A 20,000-nucleotide genomic window follows, 5' to 3' on the forward strand; every position below is an offset into this window, starting at 1 on the left:
TGTCTTGACTATTTCTTTTTTATGACTGGAGACTTGTGTATATGTAGATAGGACTCAATGTGCACCTAGTGTTTGTAATGTAAACTTTTTTATTTTACAATTGCTTCAATCATGCTCTTAGAATTATATATTTTTTTTTTTAAAGTTTGACCCCATTCCAAGTGTGATTTGGAGTCCATTCCTAACATGACACTATGACAATATGATGGAGGGATATGAGAACCTGCATTCTGACACCAGTGGTTTTGACAGAACGGGTCGTATGCTTGTGGTTTTGTCTGCAGGACCTATTTGTTGTTTAGCTCATTGTTTTGAAGCAGACACTGATAGTCTGCAGCAAACCAAGTGTGAGATAGTTACCTTGTTGCTGGCAAGCTGAACCTTCCTTCTTACACTGAAAGCTAGGTACCAAAATCAGGTTGGAGAAAAGAGTTCTCCGCTATCAAGTTCAACATGCCAAAGGTTGACCTTTGCAGCTAAATCATGTGATTAGTTGGTTTGACTGTTAGCCCCGTAAGATCACGTTAGTCCCTCTTCAGTCACTGAACTGAGAGCTCTGTGGGAGCAGGAGTACCGACCCGCTGGCTCATCGGAGCTGCTGGTCAGAACCGCTCATCCTGGACCCAGCTCAGACCTCACATCTCACTCATATTCCTCCACCCACTCCCGATCTATGTCGTCACTTTCTTGCGTTGTAAATGCAAGGCGCTCTTCTCTAGAACTTCCTTGTTTCTTACCTCTGTGTCTCAGATCATTTTCTGCTAAATGTTTTGTAATAATTAAGGAGATGTTGCATAAAAGAGTAAATCTATTAAGTATTTTATTTAAAGAAGCAGAAGTAAACATGAGGTGGAGATTGTCTGTCCTGAGCTTTGACGGACAGGAGGTTTTACCCATCTTAAACATTCAAACAATTGCAATGAAATATTATTTTAAAATAAAAAACAGCAACTAAATATCTGTGTGGCGTGCCTGTGTTGGATTTATAATCTCTTCCTGTGTGCTGGTGTCTTTCTCACTCTCTCCCTGACATGGGGACACGTCCCATTCCCCTTCTCACTCTCTCCCTGACATGGGGACACGTCCCATTCCCCTTCTCACTCTCTCCCTGACATGGGGACACGTCCCATTCCCCTTCTCACTCTCTCCCTGACATGGGGACCAGCCCATTCCAGAAGGATGTTCCCTTAGCTTATCCCCTCACAGAGGAGACAGGGCTGGATAGGTGGAAAGTAACATCGAAGTAGAAATGACAATGGGAGGAGCCACAGGTTGTCGTCCAGTCCTCTCAGGTTTGTGAAGGGGGCAGAACAAGCGCCCAGGGAGAAGGAGACAGCGTTGTGGAAGGGAACTCAGCCCAGGTCTTGTCATGTTTGATGATGGCCCCCCCCTTTAGCTACCAGTCAGTAACTGCTCTCTGTGATAGCCAAGCCTGCTTCCATACCCACTGGGGGTTTTCTTAACATTATTCACCTCTACAGTATACAATATTTGAGCGTTCCTTGAGAATTCTTCAAAAGTTCCTTGAAAAACATGTGTATATTTCTCTCTCGGCACGCAAGAGACACCCAAAAAAAACACAGAGGATTTCTGGTGGATTCTCGAGTGTCTGTTCCTCTGCCTCTGAAGCAGGAGGTCATGCACATGTTCAGGAGAAAGGCTTATGACCCTGTCTGCGTCTCTGATTCCCTAACCCAACTCACGCTCTCTTTCACCTGAAACAGACTGATCATAGCCCACCCACCACTGATCAAGATCACTACACAATGAGAAACAATTCATTTTTCAGCATGGCTCAATATGGTAGGACTCTTACGCCCCCTACTGTCTGCACAGAGCAGTGTAAGGATGGTTGATACTTCACTAGGATGATTAGTGATGAGTTGTACTGTTTAAGACCGGTTGACCCTGTCCTGGGTGGCGTACGTTGAGTCATCATCCCCTAAAACCTACAAGTACAGTCTGAACAAGCGATGGTGGCTCTTCCTACCAGCCAAGCAGAGGGGCAGCTTGTACAGTAAGCTTGAGTTATTGACTGTACATGTAGTAATCAAAGTCCATTTTATTTATAAAGCATACAAGCAAATATCCTTGTAAAAATGCTTTACAGAATAAGAAAAGATAAATAGAAACAAAGTAAATGGTAGAAAAAATAATAAAACAGCAGGACAGAGAGTATACTGTATGAAAAAAGCTGTGTATTTATAGCACATTCCATAGTGTTGAGACAGCTGTGGGGTTCAACTGTAAAGAGCTGCAGGGAGAATTCACCCATATGAGTTCCCAGATCTGGGAACAGGTCTGTCTGCAATGGGCCTGTCAGTTACAAACAGAAACCAGTCTCCTGGTCAGTTACCTTAAACAGAAACCCCGCCTCTCTGTCAGTTACCAACAGAAACCCCGCCTCCCTGTCAGTTACTAACAGAAACCCCGCCTCTCTGTCAGTTACCAACAGAAACCCCGCCTCCCTGTCAGTTACTAACAGAAACCCCGCCTCACTGTCAGTTACTAACAGAAACCCCGCCTCACTGTCAGTTACTAACAGAAACCCCTCCTAACTGTCAGTTACAGAACCCCCTCCTAACTGTCAGTTACTAACAGAAACCCCTCCTCACTGTCAGTTACTTATAGAAACCCTACCTGGTCGTGTTCAAACTTTTGGGGATTTCCTCTGTAAAATGTGGTAACAATTCATATGTTATGGCAACTGGCATAATCTTGAACGACCTAAAGCCTAAAGCATAGGCCGACGTGGTCTACATACCGGCCTAGTAAACTAATAGGCTACAATTATTGTTGTTTCAATGATTTTTAGACGAGGTTAGTTAGAACCCGTTTCTCAGAACCTGTTTGGAATTATCCGGTCCACCTTTTTGATTTTTAGAGGGTTATACCAACAGGTAATAGTTTTACTAAATCAAATGTATGTGGCGGGGATAATCATCAACAATTTATAATGTGGAATTGTTATAATAATAATAATAATAATAATAATAAGGTTAATAAAGTAAATTGATCAGGTCGCCTACATATGAATTGAACAGGCTGTACAATGTTCTGTACGGACGCTCAGTGGAGAAGGGATATTTCTTCTGCGCTTTCATCAAACAAAATAAGCTTGGTCATAATTTCACTATATCATTAGGCCTACTAAAAACATTAATTTATTGACTTTGTCTGAAAACAAAGATAGGCTGTGGCTACAAATTAGGTTTCTGATACTTAGGAATGAAATTTCCTTAAAATCATATGCTTGGAATCAAGTGCTCTTTCAAATGCATAGGAATTCTACATGTTTTACATTTCTGTCGGCGTGTTCACAAATAGTTGCGTATACCTTTAACATTTTACAACCGGGGGGAGGTTTCGCCCAGAGTGGAATTTGAACAAGGTTCCTGTCAAATATATCCCAGTTGGCAATCTTTAGCATGGAGGAGTGGATCTCACTCTAGTCATGTAGCCTAAAGGTATCAGATTGAAATCTGAAGTCCTGTTGGTATTATTATTAAAGGTAACAATAATAAGTGCTATTGTCTTCTTAAACACCTGCGAGACTCCAGGTAGGAGGTCATTGGGCGTGGAGCTCGGAGAGAAAGGTAGGTGAGGCCGATCAAGGTGAGGCCGATCAAGGTGGCTTTTATGTCCATTTATATCTGACGTTGAGTGGTGATTTTGTGCAGTGGCTGTTTGTAAACTTCATACGTCGTATTGGGCGTCTAATTGTGAAAGTAATCGGCCAGATATAATAGCCACGGCAGCCTTGTGAGCGACAATTCCGCACTAGTAGCCTAGTTCCTATTTTGAAATTACTTCCTCCTCCTTCTCTCGGCTGAGCGCAGAAACATAAAGACACATTTTCAACGGGATGGAGAGGAGTAATGTACTGTAGCTTATTCACACGTTTCTGGGTAAACACAACTGTTATGTGTCACATGTTGTCCGGGAGGTTAGTCCGGAAGGAGTGGCCTGTTCTGCAGGACTATCTCTGTGGTATTTTAATAGAATCCCAGCTTGCTTTGCCCTCGATAGTTGGCTACATCTAAACAAGCATATGCTGATACTCGATGTGTAATAATGGACCTCTTGAACAAAAGCCCGGGTTTGATTTAAATGTCAGTAGTCAAAGCCAGGGCTTCAGGGGTTGTTGCCATGGAGCGGATAGTTATGTGCCTTCCGAGAATGCATAGACATGCTTTATGGGAAATGTTCTTCCCAGGGTTCATATCCCAAAGAGTTGCAGACTGCTGATATAGGATCAGTTTTGCCAGGGAGGTCACAATGAATAAGGCTGTATTATATGAACTCTACAGCAGGAAGCTGGTCCTAGGCCAGTCCTCCCCTTCTGAGAAGGGTTGTGAATACCGGCTCAGAGCCAGATTTTTTACACACGCTGAGTAATTAGTCAACTTGTCACAACCTTTTCTTTCTTCATCCCCCTGTTAGATTAGAGCCAGTCCAGCAGCGGACAGGACTCGGTCATGGCTGAGGGTAAATGAGTGAAACGGTGGTTCTCCATGTTGGTCCGGGTCTGCGGAAGAGGGGCCGGTCCAGCAGCCTGGCGCTGTGTTTGGACAGCCCTTCCTGTGGGCTCTGGACACTTCCTCCCCCTACTGGGCACGGGGTCGAGGCGAGACTCCACCTTCAAACACTCATAAAACATACATCCTTCCTCTCCCCATTGAGAGGACCTGTAAAATGTCTCCTCACTCCTGTGAGAAATGGCTGATCACTAATGACTAGCTCTGTATCAGACTCAGTACATACAGTAGAGGAAGTCATGCTTTACCCAATCGTGATATGAGATCAGAGATGGGCCTGCCTCCAGGAACAGACGACTGAAGGAGGCATTTTGAGGGCGTGTAACCAGGATGCCATGGGGTCGACCATTTCATGTTGTATTGCTATTGATGGTAGTATTCTACTGTACCCCACTCAGCGAGAGCGAGGTGCTTTCAGTCCCTTCAGTCTCTTACCCTCACAGTCACTTGGGTCTGTCTGGCTGAACGTCATTCCTCTGACCTAAACGGTCTCCTCAGTGCACGTTGAGACGTGCCTCGACCGCCAAGCTCTTTATTCACACGTTCACGTCACGCGTTTTCAGAACCCGTCTCTCCACCTGACTTCCACACTTGTCCCGGTCCGGCTCCCCCAGAGATGGACCACCCAGAGACTTGTCCCGGTCCTGCTCAGACCGGACCACCCATAGCCTTTTTCCACCAAAGGAACTCTGGTTCGTGAACCGGTTCGTTTCAAAATTCCTGGAACCTTGGTTCTGTCCAGAGAACGGACCCGCGTTTCAACCCATTTTGAGCTGAACCGTTGTACGTCAGCCCACGCCCATGATGTCGTCACGGTTCGAACTGAAAAACCTACTATTTTGTGGTGCCGGTTTGGAACCAGCTTTCGGGTTCCCGAACTAATTTCTTTTTGGTCGAAATGCTCAGAACCATTCAAAATTAGTTTGGCGAACCGCGTTCCCTCTTGGTGGAAAAGGCCTATCAGAGACACAGGAGACAACCTGCATGTTGGACACGTGGTCAAGTGAATTAGGTTCTTAATCCTCACCTGAAATGACCTCTGTCATGTCTATGTAACCGAGGGAAACGGGGTCCTTGTGAGTCCTGAGTCAGTAACGAGTTGTTGGTTAGACAGGCAGGCAGGCAGGCAGGCAGACAGACAGGCAGGCAGGCAGGCAGGCAGGCATACAGGCAGGCAGGCAGGCAGGCAGACAGACAGACAGAAAGACTGATAGATGTTAGTTAGTTAGTTAGATAATTATGACTTCAATAATCCCTGTGGGAGGAAATTTGGCATCTCAGCAGTGGGAAATTACAGCAAAGGTTGGAAATGCAGAATACAGAATATACATAGTAGCAAATAAGCATAAAAAAATAACATGGAATATATACATCCATACATACAGCATGTGTAAAATATAGAATACATACATGCATCCTGTACATCCTGACTGTATAGATATGTATAGTATAGTATGTACCGGGGCGGCTGTAGTTCAGTTGGTAGAGCGGGTCGTTCAGTGATCGAAGGGTCAGTGGTTCGAATCCCAGCTCCAACTGTCCACATGTCGAAGTGTCCTTGAGCAAGACACCTCACCCCAAATTGCTCCCAATGAGCAGGTTAGCGCCTTGCATGGCAGCTACCGCCAGTGTGAATGTGTGTGTGAATGGGTGGATGAGAGGCCATTGTAAAGCGCTTTGAGTGCCGCTAAGGTGGAAAAGCGCTATATAAGTGCAGTCCATTTACCATTTATACATACATACTGTACATACATGCACACCTCCACTACACTTACAGTAGGAACACTCAGGCACTGTTATATTGATGGCCACTGGTGCAAAGGAACACCTGAACTGCTGTTTGACCCCTGGGTGGGAGGAGCCTGTGGTAAACTCAGTCCCCCAGTAGAAATGCCGCCCACCCGCGCCGATTAAGAGACGGCTTTTCCTCGGCGTAGCTGGTTAAAACAGGGTCTGTCCCGCGGGAGACCCGGGTTTGAATCCCGGTCAGGGAACTTCTTTGTGCGGCACGGTGGCACAGCAAGAAGGTCTCCAGGCCTTTCTGTGTGTGGAGTTTGCATGTTCTCCCCGTGTTTGCAAGGGTTTCCCCCATAAAGAACCCAAAATGAAAAAACATGCAGCAGAACGAAGATGGACAGGAGTGCTTGGTTGGTCCCCGGGCACGTCCCCTGCACGCTGCCTGCTGTCTGCCCCCAGCTGCCCTTGGGGGACGACGGGATGGGTTAGCAGGAGAAGCATTTCCTCAGTGATCCTGATGCGTGTGTGTGTGTTTGTGTATTGTTTCCCGTGTCATCCATAACTGTGTTTGAGTCAAGTGCACTCGCGTGACAAATAAAGAATTCTTCTTCTTCTTCAGTACCGCCGTCTTCCTGAGCCCTGATTGGCCGGCGGCATCCTAGAGGGCCATGTCCAGCGGGCGTCCGGCGGCCAGCTCCCCCAGCCACGGTGGCAGCCGGTCGGGCTCCCAGTACGCCCTTTGTGCCCTGGGGGTGGGGCTCATCGCGCTGGGTGTGGTCATGATCGTCTGGACCGTGGTGCCCCAGGATGCCGACGCCTCCTCCGAGAACCCCGGTCCAGCCGGCAACGCCACCAGCAACGCCACCGCCACCTCCGGAGGCGCAGCGGACGACGGGGAGGAGGCCGGCGACAGCGAGAAGAGCAGGAAGGCGTCATCGTCGGTGGCGTACGTGCTGGTGGGGGCGGGAACCTGCATGCTGCTGCTGTCCATCTGCCTGGGGGTGAGGAGCAAGCGCAAGGAGCGCCAGAGGGCGGGGGAGGCCGCCGCCCCCTTCATGGAACACGTGGCGGGGGAACCGGACGGGTAAGTAGCCCTGCTGGCTTCCTCACACATTACATACTCACAATGTCTGATCATGTCTTATACATGTGTATATGTATATACACTTGTATATGTCTACAGCAGGGGTCTCAAACTCGCGGCCCGTGGGCCATTTGCGGCCCGCCACACCCCTCCATCCGGCCCGCGACATGATGTCAGAAATATAATGTAATCCGGCCCGCAAAATAATTTATCGTAAACGGCGCCGGCAGACAGGCCTACAATGCGAAATTGAAGTCGGCGCGAGGTGAATGCTGCATACAGTCACAGGTCCAATCAATCCGCACGCGACCATGAACTACAGTATGAACGGAATGCAGCTAGACACCGAGAGGCTGTTCTCATGGTTAACTAACGTTAGGAACACAGACAGTTTCAAGAAATATGGACATTGCAGTATTTTTTGTGGAGTTCAATGGAAATACTACCTGCCTGATATGCAAGAACAAAGTCACCATTCTAAAGGAATATAATGTCAAGAGCTATTCATTAGCCTACTAAACATGGAGTGTCATAGGGAGACAAGAGGAAAAAACGAGCCACACAGCCGAGAGGGCTAACGTCTCAGTCTTTAAAGATAAGTGTCTGGCAAGAAATAGAGTGGTAGCCTACACATGTATTCACGTGCCTGGTAAGAAATGGAAACAAACCTGAACTTTAATAAATGCAATTACAGGTCCAGGGCAGGCTTACAGTAGTGATGCATTTTTCAGCTAAAACAGAATCAAGTACAAATGTAGGCTATTCAAGATAAAATAAAAGTAAGGAAAAATGATTTGCAGCACTAACTGTTAAAAAATATTAAAATGAATGGAAACTGGTTTGAATTTGTATGATGAAAATGTTATTTATGGAATAGTCTTGCAACATTTAGAGACTGAGTTGTGAGTCTAGTTATGGAAATGAAAAATGACATTTTCAGAAATATTGCACTTTCTTATAGTTAGTAGTAGTTGAAGTTGACATTGAAGTGGCCCTCCTATGAGTTGACGATACCAGCAGTGGCCCCAAGCCAATTTGAGTTTGAGACCCCTGGTCTACAGGGATAGCTAACACATAATGGCCAACCATGTAGGCAACTTCTCTGAAACTGTGTGCACTCTCCTGTTAGTCATGTCTCTCTTATGAAGTATCTTATGAAGTGTCTAGCCCATGTTTACTGCTCTGTATATGTTCTTAGCCAATAGACAATCATTGTCCAGGAGCTTGCTCGATCGTCTCGTTGAGAGATGTAGGAGAGGGACCTATGCCCACCCTCCCATTGCTCTATGTAAAGCGCATTGTGTTGCCTCTGTGTGAAATGTTTCATTTGATTTGATATGTGTATATAATATATATAAAATATATTTATATATGTGTGTATATAATGTAATATATATATATATCGTTATATTATGTATTATACACACACACACACATATATATATATATATATATATATATATATATATATATATATATATATATATATGTATATACTTGTAGTATGTACTATAGTAACACTATCCATGTCAGTCATATAATCCTATCCCTGTGCTTCCTTCCCGGTGGTTTAAAATGCTGATATTCTCTCATGCTGATTGTTGTTGTTGTTTGTGTTGCAGGGCTGGTGAGCCGGTGCCCACCTACGATGTTCCTAGTTACGAGGAGGCGGTGGGCAGCGGTCAGTACCCCATCAGCCAGAGCAACCTGCGTCACAGCACCTCCCAGCTGCCCTCCTACGAGGACCTCATCAGCGCCGTGGAAAACGAGGGGGAGGGGCCTAGCAGCGCCACGCCCGCCGCGGAGGACCCTCCCACCGTGCCGGCTGCCTCCGAGCCCCAGCCCCAGCCTGCTCCCAGCCCCGCCTCCGCCAGCCTGCCGAGCCGCAGCGGCAGCAGAGCCAGCAGGATACTGCGCCCCCTACGGGTGAGGAGGATCAAGTCAGACAAGCTCCACCTGAAGGACTTCCGGCTCATGATACGAAACCCCACGCATGCTCCGGTCACCATCGAACCCATCACCCCTCCTCCACAGTACGACGACAAGATGCCTGAGTTCTGACAGCGCCCCCTAGAGCCTGGAGAACCAGGGATACGGTAGCTGCTCTGCTATTGGGAAACAACGCCTTTTCAAAAATACCATCGAAGGAACTGATGAACTACTAATGATATATTTGAGAAGCAGTTTGCTACCATTCTCTCCCACGGTACAGAATGAGGTCAGGTTCTGCTTCTACACAGACATGTAGCAGAAAGACAGACACTGACTTTGCTTTGAATAAAGATGTTCTCAACCCCAACTTAACTCTGTTCAGGGAAATGTTTGCAATAGTAGAATATTCATTCAGGACTTTAGTCTTTAGCTGTGATAGTCAATTTGATTTTGTCAACAGTGAACAGTGAAGCGTCTGTCTCAACATAATCATTTCTGTTATCAGGAACGTGATCCATTTGGTATAGTTTCTAGATCCTGTAGTTGAGAGTTTTATTTGTGATCTTGTAGTGGAGAGTTTTATTTGTGATCTTGTAGTGGATGGGTTGGGATCAGGGAAATAGCAATATAATAAAGTAATTGGAGCCTTTTTAAGCAGACGAGCATTAAGAATCTTTACAGTGGTAAATGACAAAATTTATCAACACAAAACCAGGACTGGCAACTTGGAAGTCACTTTACTGTTAGTGAATATCAAATCTGGTCTTGAGAGGGCGTAGTACTGTAGTTAGTCTGGGGAATTTAAGAAAATGTATCTCCATTCTGCAGAACCAATAGGTTGGTACTTGATTCTGTTGTGAAATGAGATAATGAAAGGGAATGTTGGTCAATGTGGGTGTCTGTCTGTGTATAATTGTGTTTTAGTATGTTTATGAATATCAATGTATTTATTATAAAAAATAGAATAAAATGATTGTACTTGGTTTTTGTTGTTTCTGATGGGCTTTCACCTGTCCAGACATGTTATATCAGGGACTAACCTAATATAAGGGGTTGGTATTTAGAACCTTTTTAGTCATTTAATTCCAATTCAAAAGATAAGCTAAATGCCATGTTTATGTCATAATTAATGTGAATTTTTCGAAATGGTACTGTATGTATTCAGTATAAATGGATGTCGGGTAGTAGGCTACAGTAGTATGGTACACATCCCTCTCAGACACTAGCGCCCTCTTGTGGTATCCTACAGAAATGTAAGCCCAGGTGAGACCTATAGAGACTGGTGTCGGTGAGAGGTTCTCAGTGTGGACTAGTGATCTTTAGGAATTTGAAACATGTTATTTATTCTCCTGTCTGAAAACGATTATTTTAAGGGGGGAATTAAACCGTAGATGGTAGCGTATTAAAACAATGGTGTGGAAGTATCAATCATTTTATATTGTTCGAATTATAAAAAGGCGAATGTCTAGGTTACATTAAAAAAGTTACCTGGAGCAAGTTAAGATTATTTTTAATTACATTATTAAAAAAGACCTTAAATAGGAGTTGTGCATTTTCCCAACGAGGTTGAACTCCACCCTTCCTCGCAGACAGACATCTGAGCCGCTGTCAGGAGGATCAGACGTGTTCTGCTCGGAGCCTCGCCTACCAGCGCGTTCTCTCTGGGGCTGCTTTTGCAGCTGCCATGCAGCAGGGGGAGGGTGCGCTGGTTCCCGGAACAGCCGGCCCGGAGAGTCAGTCACATTCCTGGCCGGGATTCAATGACTGAACCAGACACAAACAAACAGAGAGAGAGAGAGGGGGGGAGAGAGGGAGAGAGAGAGAGAGCGAGAGATTGAGAGAGAGAGAGAGCGAGAGAGAGAGCGAGAGAGAGAGGGGAGAGCGAGAGAGAGAGAGCGAGAGAGCGAGAGAGAGGGGAGAGCGAGAGAGAGAGCGAGCGAGAGAGAGAGCGAGCGAGAGAGAGAACGCCAGACACTGCGCAGACGAGGCATATTCGGGCTCACGTTGTAGTATCAGGACTGTCTACTGCAGTGGAGAACTGAAACATTGTAGCAATACTAATCGGATGGTATTCGTGTTTGAGTGTTAATCGGATGGTGTTCGCGTTTCAGTCGGTCTATTTCGCATTTGGAAACTAAGATTTTGTTCAAGCGTAGGGTTTGAACTCAAGAGTTAACATTTTATATAGCCTATCTTTTAAATGGATGTCGCCTCGCTGAGAGCCTTCTCAAGTGACATGGATACGCGCCGCATTGGACTTATCTTGTCTTTTTGATGAAATCGAGAACGACATAATAAACACAGGGATTCTCGTTTAAGTTTGAACTCTTGTCTAGTGGTGAAAACATGGAGGCAACTTCGAGCTTTCAGCCGCATCCCGGACTTCAGCAAACTCTGAAGCAGTTTCATTTGAGTTCCATGAGCTCGCTCGGGGGACCGGCGGCGTTCTCCGCTCGGTGGCACCAGGAGATCCTCTTCAACAAAGATGGCAAAACCGCCGAGATGATGCTCGCCATGCCGGCACAGACACCTCAGGTTATGTCCGGTCCGCTTTTCATTCCGTCCGATCGGTCCACCGAACGGTGCGAAACTATCCTGGAGCGGGAGCCCATCTCTTGCTTCGTGGTCGGCGGGGAGAAGCGGCTGTGTCTGCCCCAGATCCTCAACAGCGTCCTGCGGGACTTCTCCCTCCAGCAGATCAACTCGGTCTGCGACGACCTGCATATTTACTGCTCCCGGTGCACCGCGGACCAGCTGGAGATCCTGAAAGTGGTGGGCATCCTTCCCTTCTCCGCGCCGTCCTGCGGACTGATCACCCAGACGGACGCGGAGCGCCTCTGCAACGCGCTGATCTACGGCGGCACCTACCCTCCCCACGGCAGCAAGGAGCTCTCCGGCTCCCTGGAGATGGAGCGCACGGAGAAAAGCTTCAAAGTGTACCACGAATGTTTTGGACGGTGTAAAGGCTTGTTTGTCCCGGAGCTCTACACCAGTCCCAGTGCCGCCTGTATCCAGTGCGTGGACTGCAGACTCATGTTCCCGACTCAGAAGTTCGTGGTCCACAGCCACAAGAGACTGGAGAACCGGACGTGTCACTGGGGATTCGACTCGGCCAACTGGCGGGCTTATGTCCTCCTAGACCAGGACTACACGGGGAAAGACCAGAAGACTCACCTGGACCAGCTCCTGAAAGACATCAAAGAAAAATTTGACGTCGCCCACAAGTTCCTGAACAAGTCGTGCAAGGTGAGTGTTGCCTCGATATCTAATGGCCGCCCCTGTCTGTTGTACTTGTTATTCAATGGTTTGAAAATAGGATTTTGAAATGGAAACATCAGAAGTAGCTTTACAGAGAGACCGATACACAGTCACGAGCCACACAATTCACATGAATCCTGCATTTATGCTACTGGTTTGTTCAACGGCCTAGTGCCTCTACTCTGTTATATATATCTCTGCTGGTCTTCAGAAACGTTCCGTATACTTTCTGGTTTTAGTTCCCATTCACATTCTCTAGTTCACATAAGGTATACAGACCATCATGTTAACTTACACCCCTGACCCTCACACAAACACACACACACACACACACACACACACACACACACATACACTCTCTCTCTCTCTCTCTCTCTCTCTCTCTCTCTCTCTCTCTCTCTCTCTCTCTCTCTCCTGGTGGGGGTCCCTGGGGCAGCCCCCTGTCAGGGTCACCCAAGGGCATCTGCATATGATAAATGGAGCTTGGTGATATATATATTTTATTGGTGTCAGAGAGGGGGGGCAGGGGAATCCATTATTAGGCTACAAGGTGCGTTAGGGGATAAGGGTTTAATGAGGTTAGGGCTATCTGGATGTGAAAGGGGGTTGTGGCTGGTCAGGAGGATAAGGTGTGTGTGTGTGTGTGTGGGGGGGGGGGGGTCACTGGGCAGTAGCTGTGGGGGTGGGTTCCCTGTCACCCAGCAGCTGCTGAATGGGACTGTGCTGGTGAGTGGACATGCATGGAAACCCACCATAGAACACCACCATGGAACACCATCATAGAACACCACCATAGAACATGACCATAGAACACCACCATAGAACACCACCATAGAACATGACCATAGAACACCACCATGGAACACCACCATAGAACACCACCATAGAACACCGTTATCAAACACCACCATGGAACACCATCATAGAACACCACCATAGAACATGACCATAGAACACCACCATAGAACACCACCATAGAACATGACCATAGAACACCACCATAGAACACCACCATAGAACACCACCATAGAACACCACCATAGAACATGACCATAGAACACCACCATAGAACACCACCATGGAACACCACCATGGAACACCACCATGAAACACCATCATAGAACACCACCATAGAACACCACCATAGAACACCACCATAGAACATCACCATAGAACACCACCATAGAACACCACCATGAAACACCATCATAGAACACCACCATAGAACATGACCATAGAACACCACCATAGAACACCACCATAGAACATCACCATAGAACACCACCATAGAACACGACCATGGGACACCACCATGGAACACCATTATGGAACACTATAGAACACCACCATGGAACACCACCATGGAACACCACTATAGAACACCACTATAGAACACCACCATGGAACACCATGTTGAACTGGAGACTCTGTCCAGGAAATCTTCCAGCAATGCTGAGGAAATTGTAGAAAGGATTCAAAGTGCACCCTTTCTGTGTGTGTGTGTGTGTGTGTGTGTGTGTGTTTGTGTGTCTGTGTGTGTGTCTGTGTGTGTGTGTTAGAATGTCTCCACAACCTGTGGTTTCTAACTGTAGTCAACGGGACTTGATATATCATCAGACTGTTAGTGTTTCATATTTTCCAAAACAGCGAGGTGTGTGAGGTGTGTGTCGACAGGCCTTCCAGTGTGTGTAAGGATCTACAGACAGACCAGCGCTGAGCATCATGGGGTGGGGGAGCGTGCACGTGCGCGCCCTATGTGTGTGTGTGTGTGTGTGTGTGTGTGTGTGTGTGTGTGCGTGCGTGCGTGTGTGTGTAGTTCAGTGTCAGCGGTGTCCCAGTTAGCAGACAGGCGGGTCCTCGGGGAGTTTCAGACAGGCGGGTCCTCGGGGAGCCGTGTTCACGCCGGCGCTCATACATCAGCCTGACAGGAAGTGGCGGCGCGGTCGGGTCGGACCTGCTAGCGGCCGGCCTCAGCTCACTCTCCCCCTGAAACAACAGCTCAACGTTATCACCCGCCTCAGAGTCACACACACACACACATACACACGCGCTGTACCTGTCTAGGGCCTCGACGCTCAGCCGACATTCCCTGCAGCTAGTCTGTCGAATGTGCTGGTTAAACTAGGAGGAAATGCTTCGCCCGAACTATCAGCTGAACATGTCCGTTGTCAATGGGTCATTTATTGATGGTGAACAACACAGTGAGCTGTCTGCACGGGGACTTTCCAAATCATCCAACACCCGCTAATCATCCCAGAGACAGTGGGATGTGATGAAGGCAGGCAGACGGTTTGTTTTGTCTGTTGTTGACTGTCTCTGTCTGATTCCAGCATAAGGACGAGGGACTGGGGGGGGGGGGGGGGGGGGGGGGGTGCACCAAACCGAAGTGTCATTGTGTCTGCTTTGTACACTGTCCATTGTTTTTTTTCCCCGTCACGTCGCCATTGGCTAGCGCGCAGATGGGGGCGGGGAGGCCGGCCTGTAGACTCATTCAGGAGACGCCGGCCCCTGAAAGCCCGCTGTGAGCCGGGGCCTTGACATGTGTTGTCAAAGGGCCCTGACCCCGTGACCTCTCTCCAAAGACACTGACCTCTCCCACCTCCCCCCCCCCCAGCCCGGGCTGTTCACACCGGCCGATCGGACGGCATTGTGTCCAGACTGGTCATTTTCTGTTTTACTTGGGGAGTTCAATGACTTGGAAATAGGATAACTGAATATATGGAAACATCAGAGCTTATTACAGAATGAATAAGTGATTTCACATGAATCCTGTATTTAGCCCACTTATTTGTTCAACGTACTAGTGCCTCTACTTTTCTACTAAGACTAGTTGTGATACCCGTTGGAGAAATCTGTAACTGGCCATGTAGTCCATTATGAGGCCATCACCCCACCAGGACCAGAGATACAGCTATCGGAACCGGGCGCCATTCAGAATGGAGAAATGTATTTTGCTCCTTAAGTCCCAACTGATTGGTGGTGAATGAGTGGTTGTTCTCTGTGCTTAGAACAAAACTAATTGACTGTAAACTGCTCAAAAGCACATTGCTAGATTCTGTAGGCCGAGAGGAATCCAATGACCACCTCTTGTCATTTGGCCAATTTTACCGACCGCTAGATCGACCAGAAGACATTTTCATGCAACTGTTCTGATCGCTAATGTAGTTAGCATAAGTGAATGGAGTAGAACATAGCAAATTAGCATAACAGCCCCTTCTGAATGATAGCTTGATTTGTAGATATTTGGTTTGTACAGGGTGGACAATAGAACGCACTAATTTTTAAGTGACTGGTGTAGAACGTAGCGGACATGTGTTTGATAAGTCCCGTCTGAATGATAGCTTGGTTTGGCTAATGTTAGCTTGCTAGCTAGCTACTAATTGTACAGGGTGGACAATAGAACACTCTAATTTTGGGCAAAGCTGAGCAACATAAAAATAACTCTAGAGTAGCCAGGACAGACACAGACGACAGACAGAGAGGACATATACAGACAAAGAGGACAGAGGACAGACAGAGAGGACAGACAGAGAGGACGGACAGAGAGGACGGACAGAGAGGACGGACAGAGAGGACGGACAGAGAGGACAGACAGAGAGGACATATACAAACAAAGAGGACATAGGACAGACAGAGAGGACAGACAGAGAGGACGGACAGAGAGGACGGACAGAGAGGACGGACAGAGAGGACGGACAGAGAGGACAGACAGAGAGGACATATACAAACAAAGAGGACATAGGACAGACAGAGAGGACATACACAGACAAAGAGGACAGAGGACAGACAGAGGAGAGAGGACAGACACAGAGGACAGACAGAGAGGACACAGACAGACAGAGAGGACAGAGGACAGACAGAGAGGACATACACAGACAAAGAGGACAGAGGACAGACAGAGAGGAGAGAGAACAGACAGAGAGCAGAGAGGACAGACACAGAGGACAGACGGGGAGGATATAGACAGACAGAGAGGACAAAGGGCAGAGTTGCTCTTTTATGAGTATTAGACACTAGCCCTCAAACCCAGCCGTTATTTTCTGTTTTTAGCACATTCTCATGTTCTGCTTCACATGAGCCTGCTCTTGAAAGGTACCAGGCAGCAGTGATAGTAATCCAGGTATAGTCATGACGGTTTGTTTGGTCTGTTGTTGACTATCTTTGTCCTGATTCCAGAGCGAGGCTGTCCTGCAGACTCTCATTCACAAATCCCCCAGTGAGCCGGGGCCTTGACATGTGTTGTCAAAGGGCCCTGACCCCGTGACCTCTCTCCAAAGACACTGACCTCTCCCACCTCCCTCCCAACCCCCAGCTCAGGCTTTTCACACCAGCCGATCAGATGGCATTGTGTCCAGTCCGCTGACCAGATGGCCCCCCTGATAAAGAGTCCAGTAAGTCAGAATACGCAGGAGTTAACCTCGGCCACAGACTCCACCAGCTGCAGCCTCAAGTGAAGGCAGGCCAACATCATCAATGACCAGCTGATATAATGTGGACAGATGTAAGGAAATCAGCTTTTGGTACACCATATGACCAGCGAATAGCCAAATAACATCAACAAATGAAAATATCATCAAAATTATATTATGGAGGAGGTTATGAGAAGGCTGTTGGAAATTCTTTAGCTCGTGGAGAAACTCCAAAAAAGGGGAATGTTCTCCATCAGTGAACGCTGCTGGTAATAACTCTTTGTGAAGCCAGAGCTGTGAGATCAATCTGGCGACTGGAGGGGGAGCGGAAGGAGCCCCTAGAGACCCCCGGAGACCCCCGGAGACCTTCCGTAATGGAAGTGATATTAAACCTGTTCATGTGAGGCCATTTCATGGCATTTCTCTTCCCTTTGTTCATCTTCCTCCATCAAATTAGCCCCGAACCCGGGACCAAACCAATCTACTGAGTGTCTGTCAGAGAGAGGCGTGGCCTAATGAGCGAGTTACGTGTCCCGGTGTGGGTATATACTGTGAATATTGTGTGTATTTATACGTGACTATGATTGACTGTGTAAACATGAAGTCACATGTGCACAGCTGTGTGTTGGTGTGCTTGTGTACTGTGTACTCACATGTGTTTGCATACGAGTGTGTGTTTGCCGTATATGTGCGTGTGAGCGGGCATGTATAATGCCTGGATCAGCTGTGCGAGGAGATTTAAAATGAGTTCACGACCGGCTCATTTCCATTCCCATCTGTCTGCTGACCTCCGGGACGCCCTGAGAGCACACATGCTCCGCCCTCTGGACAGTCCTGTCTGACTAGCCCTAACCCAGGCCTGGACAGGCCTGGACAGCCCTGTCTGACTAGCCCTAACCCTGGCCTGGACAGCCCTGTCTGACTAGCCCTAACCCTGGCCTGGACAGCCCTGTCTGACTAGCCCTAACCCTGGCCTGGACAGCCCTGTCTGACTAGCCCTAACCCTGGCCTGGACAGCCCTGTCTGACTAGCCCTAACCCTGGCCTGGTCAGGCCTGGACAGCCCTGTCTAACTAGCCCTAACCCTGGCCTGGACAGCCCTGTCTGACTAGCCCTAACCCTGGCCTGGACAGCCCTGTCTGACTAGCCCTAACCCTGGCCTGGACAGCCCTGTCTGACTAGCCCTAACCCTGGCCTGGACAGCCCTGTCTGACTAGCCCTAACCCTGGCCTGGACAGCCCTGTCTAACTAGCCCTAACCCTGGCCTGGACAGCCCTGTCTGACTAGCCCTAACCCTGGCCTGGACAGCCCTGTCTGACTAGCCCTAACCCTGGCCTGGACAGCCCTGTCTGACTAGCCCTAACCCTGGCCTGGACAGCCCTGTCTGACTAGCCCTAACCCTGGCCTGGACAGCCCTGTCTGACTAGCCCTAACCCTGGCCTGGACAGCCCTGTCTAACTAGCCCTAACCCTGGCCTGGACAGCCCTGTCTGACTAGCCCTAACCCTGGCCTGGTCAGGCCTGGACAGCCCTGTCTAACTAGCCCTAACCCTGGCCTGGTCAGGCCTGGACAGCCCTGTCTGACTAGCCCTAACCCTGGCCTGGTCATGCCTGGACAGCCCTGTCTGACTAGCCCTAACCCAGGCCTGGACAGCCCTGTCTGACTAGCCCTAACCCTAACCCTAACCCATCTATCTGTCTGTCTGTCTATCTGTCTGTCTGTCATTAAAATATCTATCTATCCATCTATCTCTCTATCTACAATATCTAGTCTTAGTCTCTCTGCTGGTCTCTCTGCTGGTCTCTCTGTGCTGGTCTCTCTGTGCTGGTCTCTCTCTACTGTTCTCTCTCTGCTGGTCTCTCTGTGCTGGTCTCTGCTGGTCTCTCTCTACTGTTCTCTCTCTGCTGGTCTCTGTGCTGGTCTCTGCTGTTCTCTCTCTACTGTTCTCTCTCTGCTGGTCTCTCTGTGCTGGTCTCTCTGCTGTTCTCTCTCTACTGTTCTCTCTCTGCTGGTCTCTCTGTGCTGGTCTCTCTGCTGTTCTCTCTCTACTGTTCTCTCTCTGCTGGTCTCTCTGTGCTGGTCTCTCTGCTGTTCTCTCTCTACTGTTCTCTCTCTGCTGGTCTCCACTCAGCAGCTCCTCAGACACAGCATCTCATCTCCTGGGTCATTGTTGGATGGAGAAAGCAATTGTGTTTGCATGTGTGTGTGTTTATTTATGTCTGTGTGTGTGTGTGTGTGTGTGTGTGTGTGTGTGTGTGTGTGTGTCGAGGAGCCCTCTAGGGTGGTGCCCTTAATCTCTTGGGGTAACCCCGTGTTAAAGGGCGTCAGCTGGAGGCCTGTCAGGCTCGTTGTGTGTGTGTGTGTGTGTGTGTGTGTGTGTGTGTGTGTGTGTGTGTCAGGCCCGTTGTGTGTAAAGACCTGCCGCCTCCTTTGTCCAGGACCCGCCCTTTCACGCCACGCCAAGTGCAGCCATCAATCTTTGTTTGGGTCGTGTTTCTTTTGGTGGTGCATCGTGGGTAAAGGTCTCGGGCGCACGCCCCTCTTAGCTGGGGGGGAGACGGATGAGGAGCCGGGAGGAGGAGGAGGAGGAGGAGGAGGAGGAAGACTGAGGATGAGACAGGAGGAGGAGGAGGAGGGAAGACTCTGATCATGAGACAGGAGGAGGAGGAGGAGGGAAGACTCTGATGATGAGACAGGAGGAGGAGGAGGGAAGACTGATCATGAGACAGGAGGAGGAGGAGGGAAGACTCTGATCATGAGACAGGAGGAGGAGGAGGAGGAAGACTGAAGGTCTGCAGGCCTGCTGGTGAGCTGTGTCATATCCTGCTGTTCACACTCAGTCAGAAGGCCATAGTCACCCTCAGTCAGACTAAAGAAACCAATAGTGAATATGAAAGCAGCCTGCTGTGTCCTGAGCAGTGGACATGATCCCACAGTAGATGGAATATTCCCTGAAGTTAACTCAAAGATCCCGACGTAACTTTAGAACATTTCCAGAACATTCTAGGCAAACATTCCAAGCCTCAAGATGTCGTGTTCTCCT

At 48.3% G+C, this 20,000-nt stretch overlaps 2 protein-coding genes across 2 annotated transcripts in view; both read left to right on the forward strand.

Moving 5' to 3' along the window:
- The first annotated feature begins 3,467 nt into the window (after positions 1 to 3,467).
- On the forward strand, positions 3,468 to 10,191 carry tmem51b (transmembrane protein 51b). The gene is made up of 3 exons (XM_084445999.1): positions 3,468 to 3,596; positions 6,895 to 7,359; positions 8,982 to 10,191. The coding sequence occupies exons 2-3, from the start codon at positions 6,944 to 6,946 to the stop codon at positions 9,418 to 9,420; spliced, it is 855 nt and encodes a 284-aa protein (XP_084302125.1). The 5' UTR covers positions 3,468 to 3,596; positions 6,895 to 6,943; the 3' UTR covers positions 9,421 to 10,191.
- A 1,446-nt stretch (positions 10,192 to 11,637) lies between these two features.
- skib (v-ski avian sarcoma viral oncogene homolog b) overlaps positions 11,638 to 20,000 on the forward strand; it is a gene marked incomplete at both ends in the record, with an annotated part of 39,232 nt that continues 30,869 nt past the window's right edge. The window contains one exon of the mRNA XM_084446079.1: positions 11,638 to 12,537. Within this exon, the coding sequence (XP_084302205.1) occupies positions 11,638 to 12,537 (900 nt within the window). The remainder of the gene's footprint in view (positions 12,538 to 20,000) is intronic.

Source organism: Borostomias antarcticus, assembly GCF_949987555.1.
Source record: "Borostomias antarcticus genome assembly, chromosome: 11".
Classification (NCBI taxonomy): domain Eukaryota; kingdom Metazoa; phylum Chordata; class Actinopteri; order Stomiiformes; family Stomiidae; genus Borostomias; species Borostomias antarcticus.

What these genes read in the sequence shown, in the direction of transcription:
- tmem51b (XM_084445999.1), top strand. Translation starts at nt 6,944, where the DNA reads ATGTCCAGCGGGCGTCCGGCGGCCAGCTCCCCCAGCCACGGTGGCAGC. An exon ending in GTGGCGGGGGAACCGGACGG is followed by an intron (nt 7,360 to 8,981) that starts GTAAGTAGCCCT and finishes TTTGTGTTGCAG; the next exon opens with GGCTGGTGAGCCGGTGCCCA.